This window comes from Neopelma chrysocephalum, unplaced genomic scaffold, assembly GCF_003984885.1.
Source record: "Neopelma chrysocephalum unplaced genomic scaffold, ASM398488v2 Primary Assembly neopelma1_25, whole genome shotgun sequence".
Taxonomy (NCBI): Eukaryota; Metazoa; Chordata; class Aves; order Passeriformes; family Pipridae; genus Neopelma; species Neopelma chrysocephalum.
Window position 1 is genome coordinate 26,401,763 of NW_020897694.1, and position 14,878 is coordinate 26,416,640.

The window sequence follows — 14,878 nt, forward strand, 5'->3', positions numbered from 1 at the left end:
CAACTGATAACCCACTGCTATTTAGACATTTCTGGTTTACTTTTCTGAATAACTTTTTCATGGATTCTAGCTGTGAAATTAAAAATGTTGAATTTCCAGGGTGCCAACACAGGTAATGAATAGTCTATGATTATTTCCTCTACAAACCATCACCGAAACTTCAGGTTTCTGGGTTTTTTATGGAAGTTGGCAATTCCACAAGCTGACAGACACTAGTAGTACTACTAGAGTAAGCTGAATGTCTCATTAACAGCCACCTGTCACAATCACAAGGCTAACTTTCTCTAATTCCTACTCCTCGATAGCACCCCGCTCACATATGAACAGTCCTTTTTTTTCTTGGACTGGAATTATGGAATTTTCTTTCTGTCTGACTGAGCTATTTGTTTAGTATTTGTAATCGGTTTTGTATTTGTAATCGGTTTCCCTAGAGAAGCAGTGGTTGGGCAACTTCCTAAAACAAAACACTGTTTTATTTCAAAGCAAATAAATTTTTTTGAGAAATAGAGTATTTTTATTCTCCTGTGTGATTGATCTACATTCTCTTCCTCTGGCAATTTAACTTGCAGCAGTTTCTCATAAAAAAATTCATGGGGTACAACTGTCCCCAGGCATTTCCAAAGTATTTAATTCACTGTTGTCTGGTCAAGTCTAGCTTATAGAAGGCAAGTTTCTTTTCAGCTGTACCTGTCCCTTCATTTCTAGTGAATGTGGGATAAATAAGGCATTCATTTTGGGGAGTGGTTGGTTATTGGATTCCAGGCCTGCTTCTGTTGTCCTTCCAGTCTGTGCTGAGAGAGTCTTGATGGGCCATTTCTTCTTCTTAGCGCCGTTTTCCATATCGTGTAGTAAATAAGAAGTCTGTGGTTCAGATAGTAAGTGATCCACCTTAGTATTCATGTTTTCTGATTTGAACTCTGATATTAGCACATAACAACTGCAAGCTGGGTTCACCCACTGTGTCTTAATGTGCTACTGTTGTGGTTTTAGCCCAGACAGCAACTAAGCACCCACAGCCGCTCACTCACTTCCACACTGCCACCCTGGAGGAATGGGGAGGAGAATGAAAAATAGTTTGAGATAAGAACAGTTTAATAATTTAAACAAAGTAAAATATAATAATAATAAGTAATTATAATGATAATAAAAAGAAAGAAGAAAACCAAAGAAGTGATGGACAATACAGTTGCTTACTAGTCGCTGATGGATGCCAGACCCTGTTCCCAAATCCAGATTGGCCCTCCTTTTGGGTAACTCCCACAGTTTATATCTGGGCATGATGTTCTATGGTGTGGAATATGCTTTTGGCCAGTTCAGCGCACCTTTCCCAGCTGTGCTCTTAGCTTGTCAAATCAAAACAATTTAGGAACTCTGATTTCTCACTTTGGTTCCAACCTCTACTTATTCCTTATTACTCTTTGAAAAGGTTTGTGTACAGGAGGTGAATGAAGGGTTATCTATCTCATCATCATGTGTTAATAGCAGTTCACTGTCACCGGTCCACATCCAAAGAGCCATGCATTAGAGTAGAACTGTCTCTGTTTTGTGCAAAATGTTTAAAATGGAGCTAATGTTATTTCCTCAAGTACAGATCCCATGTTCGTGCTGGTGGACCTGCCTTCAGAGTTTGGAACACTGGGCGCAACCCCCCACACACACACCTGATTGTCTCACTCATCAAGTGTTGAATGTCAAATGGAAGAACAGCCCCAAATCATGTCATTGCTTTAAAATTCAGGTAGTGGTTATGCTCAAATTATGGTTATGATCAGCTTCACTCACAAAGATTAATTCATAATAATGGGAACTTACTTTTCAATATATACCTGAGATTTCTGTGGGGAAAAATGGACAAGCCCCACTGCTAATAGGACGACATGGATGCATGTTTTCAACTGATGTAGCCATGACCATATCTGTGATGTCATAGCACCAGCAAGAGCTCAGTTTGGATGAACAGCTGACACAAGCAAGGGAAGCTGGGAGGTTTGGAAAAGGAAGTGCTTTCTTTCTCTACTGTTTAGAGAAGCTCCAAATCCAAATATTATTGCAGAGAAGGTCTGAGAGTCCTGATCAACACTTCCCTAATGTAGGCTGAATGAATAACATCAGTTCTCAAAAATGCCATCTTTCAATTTCTGCTTGACATGAAATATCTCTCTTCTTGGCATAGTGATCCATCACGTTCTGGCCAAATTACTGCATCACAGCAGGAATGAAAAGTGAATGTTACTGTGATGCACAGTTCAATACAGAATAGGTGCTTACCCTTACGGTACCAGGTTAAGCATGGAGTAGTCTGACTCTTCAGAGTTCTGAGCTATCCGCTAGTTTTTGGGCATACCTACACAGCTCTTCATTTACTGCCAGCAGTTGTGTGTCCAAGCCAAATAGCAGCACACCTTCCCGCCATGACAAGCAGCAGTCTACAATTCCAAGCCCTTGGCACAATTATGCCAGGAAGCGTTCGGTACTCTTGAATGCAGTAGCATACACTCTCGAAGGCCTTCCTTGAATGCAGTAGAAGAGGCAGCCATTCCTTGCCTCCAAGGAGCAGATGTGCCCTGCCCATTGGCATTTCTGGCTTCTGTTACTGTGAAGGTATCATGCTAGTGCTGAAATCCCTTCCATTATCTCTCAGGCAGCTTCAGAGCCCAGATTGAGTTATTCCTTCCAGATTTCAAAGGAAATAGCTGATCAGGCTTCAGAAAAGACCACATGTGGATTTCTGAACTTCTGTGACATATCAGCTCCTCAGGGACAATACAGGCATCAAAGCTCAGGATGCAGCAACTGAGAGTTGGAGATAGAGCCTCATGGCTAAAGAGCCTTGTCTGTAGGATAAATTTCCAGAGAAATTGGAATTCTTTCCATCATTAAGAACAATGTTTAGAACACTAATACTGTTACATTTCTACCCCCCTTCAAAAGAAGGAAGTTATTAAAGTAAGAGGGAAACAAGACACAAAAAACCTACCCAAAACATTCAAGAAGCCAGAAAGTTTTGTCCTCACAAAAAGAGGCAGGCTAGACTTTTGAATAAATGTCCTCGAAATTTTACCATTGGTATCTCTTACACAATGTTTAGGGCAGCAGGTATTATGTCATTCATGGCTATGCTTTTTCTTTGTTTCTGTCATCAGTATGTCTCCTTTGGAGTCAATAAATTGTTGAAAAATTTATGTCAGAAAAGCAGTAAATAAGTGTTTCTTGCTTTCAGTACATTTTTTTAATGAAGCTTTAGAGGAAAGAAGTAAGACAATATTTATGTCCATACCAAGTAATAGCTCCTATGCAGAGTAGCAAACTTTAAAAATGTTACTTTAAAAGGTGAAATGCAAAGCAATTTCCTTTTTCTTTTCTTTTGCTGCGGTTGTTATGTTAAGAAAAGGTGAACAGGACAGATATCAAGAGGTGCTTCCTGTTTGTGCAAACAGATGGCAAGTTGGCATTAACCATCTACGTGAGATAACAGTATCAAAATATCTTAACCACATGCATCACTTTCAAGAGGACTTTTATAAAATTTTTTCTTTCTTTTTTTTTGGAAATATTAGTTAAAATATATGCATATCTGAAGGCTACATAACTGGATATTTGTTAATTGTCCATAACACAACATTTTTATTTGTCAAGCTTTGGATAAGAAAATATGCCATGGCAAATATGTACATGGGAAATAGGTCGAGCTGTTTTTCAAAAAAGCGAGGGAGGAGATTATATGAAAAGAAATGGCATAACTGGGGTTTTAGCAGGCTGTACAATCAGAGACATTTGCTAGCTCTAGATAGTTCTTCCTTATTCTGTAGGAAAGGAGGATACTTCTTTCTTGTAAACAGAATTGTCCCAGGCACCATTAAAAAAAAGCAGCAACCCAAATCAAAAAAAGACGTCAAGGATGTGACCTCATAAGGCACAGCTTCTGTACATAAAGCCTTGGCAGCTATCCAAGAATAAATCATCAATATGGTATTTCCTTACAACCTTTCCATGACGAAGAGCTGCAATTTTCCCATTCCCTTAATCCAGTCCGTTCTTAAATCTCATTCTTTGGTCATCTAAACTTGCAACTGGTTTGTTGTCTTCCTGTAACGGAAGTTCCAACATCACCAGTGTTCTCCTAATCCACTTCTAGTAGTGATTTATTAGAGACCAATAAAATGGTTTCCTTGGTATATTTGTCTGCTATCAGGCAGTAACAAAGAATTTACAATCAACCAATTCACCCAGTCTTTATGCTGCTAAAAGAAGGAAACTGAATTTTTCTATAGTTAAAAAATTATAGTGTAGGATTAAGGGAGGGAGAAAAGTTTATAGACCTTTTTTTAAGTGTGTCTGTCATCCTAGTTGAATAATTTATGAAGCAGTGTTTTTGTCAAGTGTTTTTCCTGATGACACGTTGAAGACTATGTTGCAAACAGAAATAAGGGCCCAGGCACCAATTTCTGTGCAGTATTTTTGTGAGCGACGGTCTGTAGACTGAATTTTTCAGTCCTTCTCATTCTCGAGTAGTACACCTGCACTCACTGCTCCCTGACACCTACAATTCAGGACAAAGAAAAATGTTGCCTGAGATAATCAAAGTGTAACATAGCCTGAGTCAATCTGTCAGTTGTGGAAATTGGCGCTGGATGTGACAGGTTTAATGGATCCTCCTTACCTGGTCCTGAGTCATAGTAAGTCCCAGCCCCCAAAACCATGTAATGTTACACTTGATTCTTTTTATAACAAACCAACAGACCAGAATCACAGAAGAACTGCTTGTGTTTCATTAAATGGATTAGACTGGCAGACACTTGTCATTGGGTGCTGCTCAGGAAGGGAACTTACATACTGGACCCTTGAGCATCCCCACTGCTTAATGTTTTGGATCACTCCAGAGAGCCCTGTTACCTGAGACAAGGTAACAGAGAGTGAAGAGATTGGTGTGAGCTCTTCTGGGCTGTTTGGTGCTGAGGTTTAAGTATATTGTGAAATGCACAAATATTGTGTGCTGATTCCCCAGTAGGGACTCTCAGAGCGTTTAGAAGCATCACTTAAATAAATTAATCAGATTGGTTATCTTAGGTGAAATCTTTCTGACTTCTCACAAGTATGTTAGTATAGTGTGAAACCACTGCAGTACAGAATCGATCATAAAATTATGAAGGGAAGTCTGCAAAATAATTTCTCTGAGGCAAGGTGGAGTATTGGTCTAGAAGTCTCTTGTGCATTTTTTAGCTGGAATTTGTGGTATTTACTTAATGTAAGATATTATTTGGTGTTTGATTTGGCTCAGATTAAAATTCACAGATCTTCATGTATTTCTGCTGTGATAGTTAAGGTTATCTGAAGGCCTTTGCACAGTCACCATCCACACTGGAAATCCGTAGCCTTGCTTTCCATCTCCTACAGATCTACAACATTAGCAACACTTCCCAATTTTTCCATACCTTTACTTTATGGGGTTAGCACAGTACCAGATCCATAGTTCCTGCTGCAGTTCCTTGAATCCTTGCTCTTTTGAGCCTAACTTTGTGCATGTCCATCATCTAATTATAGGCCAGACTGTGAAGGGAAAGAATTTTTTGCAGTTAAGATAAAGAAACCTAATGTACCTGGTTTTGGTGCAGTTTAAAGTAACACACAGATGAGAAGTGGACCTCAGTGTTGCAATTAATCCTAAACATCCATGTCCACACACCATTAAATGTTAGATATTCTTCCCTCATTAATATAGTTAAGAACTGATAGAGTTTGTCAGTTTTCAAAGGTAATTGAGATATTCTGAGGCCAACCAAAAAAGATCTTCTCACAGCTGTGTTGATATAATTTGTCTAGTTGTTTGTTTTTTCTGGGAAGGGGTTATCAGTCTTCACATGGAACTCTTCTGAATGCATCAGTCAACATTTGTAGTTTATCGAGGTATCTGCTGTAAACCTTCAAAACTAAATAGTTACATTTGTAAGGAATCTGCAGTTTTTATTGGAAGTAATGAAATCTGTGTATGTTAATTAAAAATGTATTCTAAGTTTGAGATAAGAAAGTAGACAAGTCCTTTTGTAGTATTAGGTGACAATGCACAGGACAGGGAGGATGCAAAACCAAACTGTAATAGGCAGCTCGGTATTCAAGCTGAGGGCACAGCTGGAAAGTTATGTTTATTTCAGTCTTCAGATACACTGGAATACTAGTAAATTAATACATTTATTGTAGATTTTATATTTGATATACATTATTCTGTATGACTTATGATGCTTCAGAGGAATGTGTCATAGTCCTGTTTAGTATCTTTCAATTCACCGATTTAAGGTGAATGACTTGTGGCAGTATTACTTCTTCCTCCTCAGGTCTTCTCTAAATAATAAAAACATGCAAAACAGCATTAGTGCAGTGCTCTTGCTGAACTGTAGAGCTTAGTAGACTTTCAGAAATTCAAAGTTGATGAATTAAAACTCAACATAATTCTGAGTTAGGGGAAATTATAGATGGGGAAGTACAGGACGTGATTACCCAAGACCACAGGGTAGTGCAGTGCTGTCAGTAGAACGTCTGATATCCCTCTTTGGGCTTAAACTACAAACCAGTTCTTCTTTTTAGTATGCTATGCTGTTTGGCTAATGCCAGGCTTATACAGAATCCTTTGGTTAAAACCTCGTGAATGTTAAGCAAATGTTTTATACAGTGTGGAAAATAGAAATGTAGATACATAATAATTTTTAAATTCAAAATCACCAGCAGTGGAAACTATGTCTTGAAAATGAGTGATGACTCCTAGCTATTGCACATCTTCGCAGGGAAAAATGCACTCTAGTATGTAAGGTGTTTCAAATCTCATGACTCCCCAAATGCATTTTTACGTGTGCAATTTTACTGCCCCCTGTGGTATCTGGGCTGGTTGGGTATCCTCTGGAGAGAAAGGAAAGAAACAAAGGAAAGGGCAGGAAAACTAAATTAACTTTTTTTGTGATTTAGAATCGAGTTTAGCTGATGTGATGGAGCAGAGGGGATTTAATGCTCCAGGGGTACATAAAAGCAGGAAGAGCCCTCAGTGAGAGAAGAAAAGAAAAAACTCTCATAAGAGAAAGGTCTTTTGAGAAACGACATTATAGAACTAAAATAGAGCAACTAGAGGAAGGAAGTCCATGTCCTATATATACAGAAAGGGAGGGGGATCATCTCCATGGTAACAGGGGGAGCAGGGGAGGAGGAAAAGGACAACACAAACTGCAAAAGGTGTTTTAACAAACTGTATAGAAAAGAGAGATTTGGGGTTTGATCTTACCTGCTTGCAGGATCTGTGGTTTTGGTGTGATACAAAATCCCTTACAAAAATGTTTGTTTAAGCTAGTGAAATGAGGATTCATTGTTTCTGGACAATTATAAAGCTTGCACTTTATTATTTGTGCTTTATATTCTAAATGTCTTATTATTACAAGACTTCAAGCTTGGTTATTAAGAGGAAGTTTCAGTTCTGTGATTTACACCGTACCTGTGTTACTGCTGTGTATTTGTATTATTACTGTGTAATTACAAGATGTTTTGGCACTGGAACGCGGCCAGATTTTGCAGTGGTATTTAATACGTGGAAGTTAGGTGAGGTGGTATGGGAGGCTGTAAATCGCATTGCTGTCACAGAAGCAATCACTTGCATGAAAATCACAGCTATCCTGAAGGCTGGGTTTGTTCTGAGTTTCCTGATGTGGTTTTGTTGATGCACTGAGAATCCCCTTTTGCTTTTTCCCCTCTCTTATTTCTTGCACTCTTTTTCCCTGGGTACCTTCAGCAGCAGCCTTGCAAAGCTCTTGCAGGACCTGCTGTTGCACCTCTTGCCAGGCAAATCCCTATCAGTAAAGACAGTGATCTTTGAGCCTGAGAAGTCTAGCACTGTACTGAATTAGATCTGTCCCAGTGGATATGAAATATCCTTTCCTCCCTCTGTTAGCACTTTTCTGTAGTTTGCAGTGATCACTTCAAATAACTAGTAAAGCAGTAACTAGTCCAATTTTTGCTTCTTAATAGACTACAGCAGTTTTTGTTGTTTAAAATAAAGTACTTTGCTTAAACATTTACCTTTCATATTATGTGGTATGGATGATCTTTTTGTTTAAAAAATTTGTAGTTCTTTCTGCAAAGACTGACAGCAGTGTCTGCTTTCAGGGTGGGATGATTAACTGGAACAGACTGTTTCCTCCTTTACGTCATAGACATAACGCAAATTATCAAGATCATCACCCGTCTGAACAAGGCATACCTCCACCTACTGAGGTTTCTGAAGAGCAGGTAAACATTTTTCTATTTTAAAATGGCATTAAAATGGTTAGGAATTAACTCCACTAATTTTTTATCATCTGTTTACACAGTTTCTTAGATGTTCTTTATAGCAGCACAAATTAGAATATTGGGTAATGGTCACAATACAGAGACAACACATTGTCATTACCATCCAGACCAGAGTTACAGAGCAACTTGGGAGTTTCTGCTTTTATATGTAACTGCTTGTATTTTGTATTTAAAGATGTGATGGTTTCACTAGTGGAAACTATTCAAATCCGATAAAATAAATGTTTCAAAGAAGGAAGAATGACTCTTAGATTTCATTATTTCTCTTGTACATATCTTCTTTGTTGAAGTCCCCAGCTTAAGTTTCCAATTCAGTACTTTAGTTTTTCTGAAATAAGAATGTTATGCCAGACTATATAGGTTTAGAATTCTAGACTTTTGTTGATAGTTCTGCTCTCAAAAGAGAGCATTATTTACTTGTAAATTTAAGAATTTAAGATTAGTCTTATACCTGTATTCAGGGTTTATTGCAATCAAGTTCTCCAGGTTGTAGCCTGCCTGCAGTTAGCTGTATTGGCCATTTTATAGTCTAAGGTCTTTGCTACCCTTGAACAAGAGTAGGTTTCAAAGGTGACTTTTTCCTTCTCTTTTTCCTTTTTTTTTTTTTTGATAATAAATCAACACTTTCTACCACCACACTGTCATTTTTAGTTAGTTTAAAATGAGCTTCTCCCAAACAGAAATTTTTGCTATGATCTGATTTCTAGTTTTGATTCAATGTTCGATTATGTTCAAAATGTTCAAAACTTTACCTGCACTGGTGGTTTTGACTGCCAACTTGCTGGGCTACATCCAGAAAGAATGAAAAAAAAACAACAAAATATCCCAAACCTTAACCAACAAACAAAAAAGAAATAAAAATAAAAACTCCACGCCAAAAAGCACTTTCTGAGACTAACCCCAGAAATTTAGTTTTGGCTGGCCTGAAAGTCTACTCAGTGCCAGTATGGGATGAACCAAAAGATTTCCCTAATGGGTTGGTTTATTTATTTGTTTTATTGACAAATTCTGCTTATAGAAACTTTTATTTTGTGGCTGGAACTAATAAATTAATTACTAGTCTGACTTATGCTGTATTCTTACCCAAAGCCTTTAGGCCCAGATTTTTGAAAGCAATATACACTTATATTTCCTGATGCATTGAGGTTGTAGAGCCCACCTGATTGCTGTCATTTTGCAGTGCTGTCTGGTTACCCTGCAAAGAAAAAGTCATTGAAGCACCTTTGGTTTCTCAGGACTGTACTAATAACTACACAAGTTATTTTAGAATGGCAAAAATGCAAGGGTTTCATCTGTTTCTCAGATTAAAGTTTGTGAGCATTTGCAATGCTTTTTGTGCAAAAATCTCTGCATTTCTTGTGGGTTTTTAGCACCTTGAATTACCATTGCCAGTTATACATCTCTGTTTCCTGGAGCTGGATTCAGTTCCTGTGATTAAAATACACTCAGATGAAAAGAGATATTTTTTTTTGTTACTATTCCCCATGATGCTCAATGGATATATCTCTAAACAGCGAAGTTGCACTTCTATCCACCACTTCTTAAGGTTAGAATTCATGCCAAATGCAGTAAAAGCCTTTCTTCTGAAACGTGTTTCTGTGGTTAGGTTTTATTCCACTGCCTGCCCTTTTTCTCATAAAAAACACAATCTTACATGAAAAATCAGGCAGAGGAAACTTTAGAAAGTTGTAGGTTACGAAATTGAGTTTGAATTTAAACTATTGTTGCAGAAGTGTTGAAAGTAACAATTCATTTCTCTCCTTACAAGAAGGTGAGAAACTGACACTGGGTTTTAAGGTTGATGTTCTGATAACCAAGGTAACCATTCTCAAACATTTTGTCATGGTGTATTTATATTAAGAACAGGAGGACCTGCACCCCCAGGCATACTTGACAGTTGTGTATTTCTCAGTAAGTCACCAAAGCAGAGATGATTAAAAATACTGAAAGTTCTGGAGGTGTCTTAGGGGAAAGAAAATCTGCTTTTGATGGCACTTTTCTTTTAAAAGGCATTTAGAGTACTTTCAATACTAGTGCTGCACATTACTCTTGCACTCTGGGAATATTCTTCCCGAGATGTAAACAGCCTCTGCTGCATTCCTGCTTGGCTCCACTCTGGTGCTGCAGGCTCCTACAGGCAGAGGAGGAGCAGTGGTAGCTCTCCGACAGCTCCTGTAGCCCAGGCCATCCAGTTTCAGGAGCTGTGGTGTCTGGTCACAAGGCCATTTGAAGCAGGATGAGGAATGCTTTATGCTGTCAGTGGCCACAGCTAATTTTACATGTCACTCCCTGCCTCTCCACACCTTGTTTTTCCACTCTCTGGAAGATTAATTATAAAAGTGAATATTGTGACTTTCAGTCATACCAAAGTGAGAATTGTAGATTCTAAATGTACTTCAGATTGGAATGTAACGATAAATTAAATTTGATTATGCATACATTGCTTTTCCCATGTGGTGATTTTGAATATCTGTTAGCACAAAGCACAAAGATTAGGTGTCAAGTACATGGTATTATAAAGAGGGATGGTCAAGTGGTTCTTGATTACCAAAATCACTGTCTTAATGTGCACTTTTCCATGTAATTTTTCCATCAGATATCTTGACTTTTGTTTTGTGGAAGTCTTTTGCAAAAAAGTGCTTTTTTGAGTACATGTAGATGGCTTACAAGAATTTTACTAAACCCATTTAAGTATTGTACTGCCTCTATTTTAGAGCTAACTTGAAGGTTTATTAAAAAAAACACCTAGAATGAATAGTTCTGAGGTTTTTTTAATGCCCTCTGGAGAAGTGTGTCTTTTCAAGGATAGTAGAGCTATCTGGATAGGTTTTCGCATCTGATGTAAAATTCCGTCTTTTGGTCAGTGTTGTTTTCTTGAGATCCTGCTCTTGTTGAGAGCAGCAAGCAGGTCAGACTGTAGTTGTCATGTGTGGTACCACACTTTGGATTTTAGTCTTCTTTCAAAACTGCACCAGCTAGGAAAATGCAAGTGTGGCATTTTCTGCAATCAGTTTTGAATAAAGTATCATAAAGCGGTCATCTCTGTGGCAGTGTTTTGAAGCGTGCTGTCTCAGATAAATCTTTTATCAGTGAAAAGGAATTTCTGACACAATTTTAACGTGACTAATGCACACATGGTGTGAATAAAATTCTGGTTTTGAAGCAGTATTTCTTTTCCAGGTTGCACGGCTTATGGAAATGGGATTTTCCAGAGGAGATGCCCTAGAAGCTCTGAGGGCTTCAAATAATGACTTAAATGTAGCCACTAATTTTCTACTGCAGCACTGATGGTTTTCTGTGTGAAGGAACTTCACTCGATGAGTTTGTACACGCCTGGAAGAGGATCAAAGCCACCTGCTGGGCAGAGTCACCAAGGTCAGCCCCACGAGGGCGTCAGGAGAGAGAAACTGGCTCCGCATGACTGGTGACTCAAAGTGATGTTAAGAAATGATGTGAACTGTTCCCAAGCCTTCAGATCACTTGGTGGTTTCTAGTCTGGTTATCCTTTTAAAAGTAACTTTAGTTTCTACTTGTTACTGGATATCATCTAAATTTATTTTTAAAATAAAATAGGTGGGTTTTTTCTTGTAAATCCTTGTTAGATGTGTTATCAGACTTAATGACTGGGAAAAGAGGTGCCAGCAACTACAACAACTAGATTTATCTATCAAGAAAAATCGTATTTTCTTCACTTACAAGTCTAATTTCTCTAGCTTACGTTATTTTACAGTACTTGATTTTTTATTACAGTAATAAGAGGTTTGAAGGTCACCTCACTTTCAATTCAGTAAAGGGTTATGGGACTATTATGTCATTCTTTGCAAAGTTTTATTAATGCCTGTAATATTTCATTTCTCAAATTTCTTTTTAAATAAAAGTTGTCATTCAGCACATAATACACAGATAGGATGAGAGAAAATTCATGTGTGTATGGCAAGGTATGGTAAGTGACCACTGTAAATTTGAATCTTTACAAACTGAGTGAATTGCTGTTCAGATACGGGTCATGAAGATACTCACTGGAAGCAATAAAGGTGAATCGAATGATGCAATAAGATCAGAACTGGAATGACTTGAATGACTTCCATGGCTAATTGAGAGAGGACTTCTGTAACAATGGATGTATGCTGTGTCCTACGTGCTGCTTTCTTTTTTTGTCAGCTGGCTACATACTAACTTAAAAGACAGTGATAAAAAGCTTAGTTTTATATATATATAGTTCTAGTTTTCTGGTGTCAGAGATGAGGATAACCCTTGCATTTGCTGAATCCTCACTGTCTGGAGGAACTTAGTGTTGACCACAGGCTGGAATATTAACCCCAGGGGTGATTCAGGTTGGTACAGGAGGTAACAGGACAGTAATGCCAAGCTCATACAATACTGGGTTTGAAGTTTAGATTAATAAATCAGCTTACTTGGCTTGACTCTTGGAAGTGCTCAGTATTAGCACCTTAGGATTTGCAGGAGGTGGTGTGGAGAGGAGGGAGCATCTCTGTAAAGCCAAGCTGAAGGTTCCAAACTGCAACTCCATGAAACCAATCTACACATATATCTTAAGCATTTAACATATGTTTCTGTGTGTACTTGTGTTTGTATATCGTGTGTATATGTGTCCATTTTTATACACACAGGCATATTTAATACATACATACGTTTAGAATAAGATATAGGTCATAAAAAAGTAGAAAAGACAATAGCAGGTGCAAAGGGGAGGAGGTGAAAGAATATGGGAGAGAGAAGGATGTTTGGAAATCCAAATGAACACGTGTGTACCAAAGTACAGATCTACACAGTCTTGCTTGGCCTGGAAAACGTACAGGACAAGATTTAGGGAGAGAGAGAGACAGATTTCTTTTCCTTTTTTAATTAAATGATAAAAATGAAAAAAGTCAGGCACACAAGTCCTTATCCAGAAATTGCGTCAAATTTTTGCAGCTTTCAGCACAGTGCCTGTATGTAATTTTTGGTATTTTCCAGTGCATGAAGTAAGGGTTTTTTGGAATGACTGTGTGTTTTCTTGGGCTTTGATCAATGTCCTTCAGGATTTGGTTTGTTGCTATGATCATATTATTTAGGCAGGGTCTGGTTTTTAAATGACAGGTTTTGTTTGCGTGAAGGTGAGGCTCTGTATGTTTATAGGCCACGGGCATTTCTGTACCTAGAGAACTCGGGCAACTTTCTGTCTTAGAAAGGAAAAGACACATGTAACAAAAATAATCGCTGTGATAATTTGTATATGTAGACTAGTTAAATGTTTTGAAATAAGTACAGGTTTTAATTTTGAAACATACAGATTCTTCCTCCACAAATATTTTATGAAAAAGTAGCAATGAAGACTAATGAATTACTTCAGAAATCAAATTTTGTCTATAGGAAAAAAGTCCACCTAGCCCAGGATAAATTAAATATGACCTGTTCCCTTTCAGACATTGCCCTGTTCTAGGGACAAGCACAAAGAGCATTTATTCCTTGGAATTTTAAAACATGTTTAGTGGCACCTGGGGTATGTAAAATGATATTCTCCAAGTCTAAATCCTTTCTACTGTTGCCTGTACAGGGGATATCCAAATGTCACAGTTGTGTGGAAAATTTTGCTGGGCATTTTGCAAAACGTGGTCAAACGTAAGGGGTAGAATGCAGGTCTTGGTGATGTCAGTTCAAAACTCCCCTTGACCTCTGTGAGAAAAGTTGGTACTCAAAATGCTTCCAGGGTTGTGATTTCCAATTAAAAAAAAAAAGAAGTGGTAAAAGAAGGATCTCAGATGCTGTTGAACACAGTTCCTGTTTCGTGCAAGAACCGTAGAACAGAAATGCACACATGAGAGCCGGAAAAAAACTTGGTTTCCACTTGATGGTGAAACTTTCATGAACCATTTCTGGGAATGCGAGGAGCATGTTTTTTGCAGCCTACATAGTGTTTGTCTGGCACAGTTTTGAATATCTCATAGCATAGTTTCTATTTTATGTGTGACACAAGCAGTATTTTTTGGCAGCAAGAGAAGACAGAATACCTTTCTATGGAGAGGATTTTAAGTACTTGGGAAATTCACACTGGTTTTAGTAAAGCCAAGATTTGGTATTTTGAAATAAAAGTCGTTGCTGTTGTTAAAATTCCTCTACTAGACTGGGAATGTCTTTTGAGACAGCATTGGAGTAATTTACTGGGGACTTTCCTGGACAGTTATGTAATACTTTGAAATACACCCACAGTGAGCCTGGTGTTTGTGGAAATCTGCCTGATAAGCCACCAGGTTCAGGTTCTCAAGCCTCAACTTCTTGCTAAGACGTGGGTTGATTTGGCTCCATACCTACCAAACCATTTTCCTCGCTCAAAACAAGTGTTAAAGGTTGCCTGTAACTTAGTGAGCACAGGGACTGTTGCAGCTGGTTCATGCACAACCTGTGCTGTCTAGTGCTTACCAGTGCCTTCTTGAATGTGTGATGGAGAAAAGGTCTCATTATTTTTGTCTGAAACAGAAGAACAAGCCAGAAAAACATATTGCAATGTACTGGGCAAAGGGCAGTGTTTCTGGCTCTCATGTTTGTATGTGTATAT

The 14,878-nt window shown here is 38.1% G+C and overlaps 1 protein-coding gene and 1 long non-coding RNA gene across 2 annotated transcripts in view; one reads left to right on the forward strand and one right to left on the reverse strand.

Moving 5' to 3' along the window:
• Positions 1–14,063, forward strand: part of UBAC2 (UBA domain containing 2) — a 98,532-nt gene extending 84,469 nt beyond the window's left edge. Inside the window, exons 8-9 of the mRNA XM_027674673.1 lie at positions 8,140–8,262; positions 11,503–14,063. Coding sequence (XP_027530474.1) covers positions 8,140–8,262; positions 11,503–11,610 — 231 coding nt within the window. The 3' untranslated portion in view covers positions 11,611–14,063. The remainder of the gene's footprint in view (positions 1–8,139; positions 8,263–11,502) is intronic.
• LOC113963511 lies at positions 611–1,906 on the reverse strand. Its single transcript, XR_003532843.1, has 3 exons — positions 1,813–1,906; positions 1,029–1,043; positions 611–861 (listed from the first exon to the last, which is right to left on the reverse strand). It is a non-coding gene; the product is annotated as an uncharacterized LOC113963511 (long non-coding RNA).
• Positions 14,064–14,878: the final 815 nt, after the last annotated feature.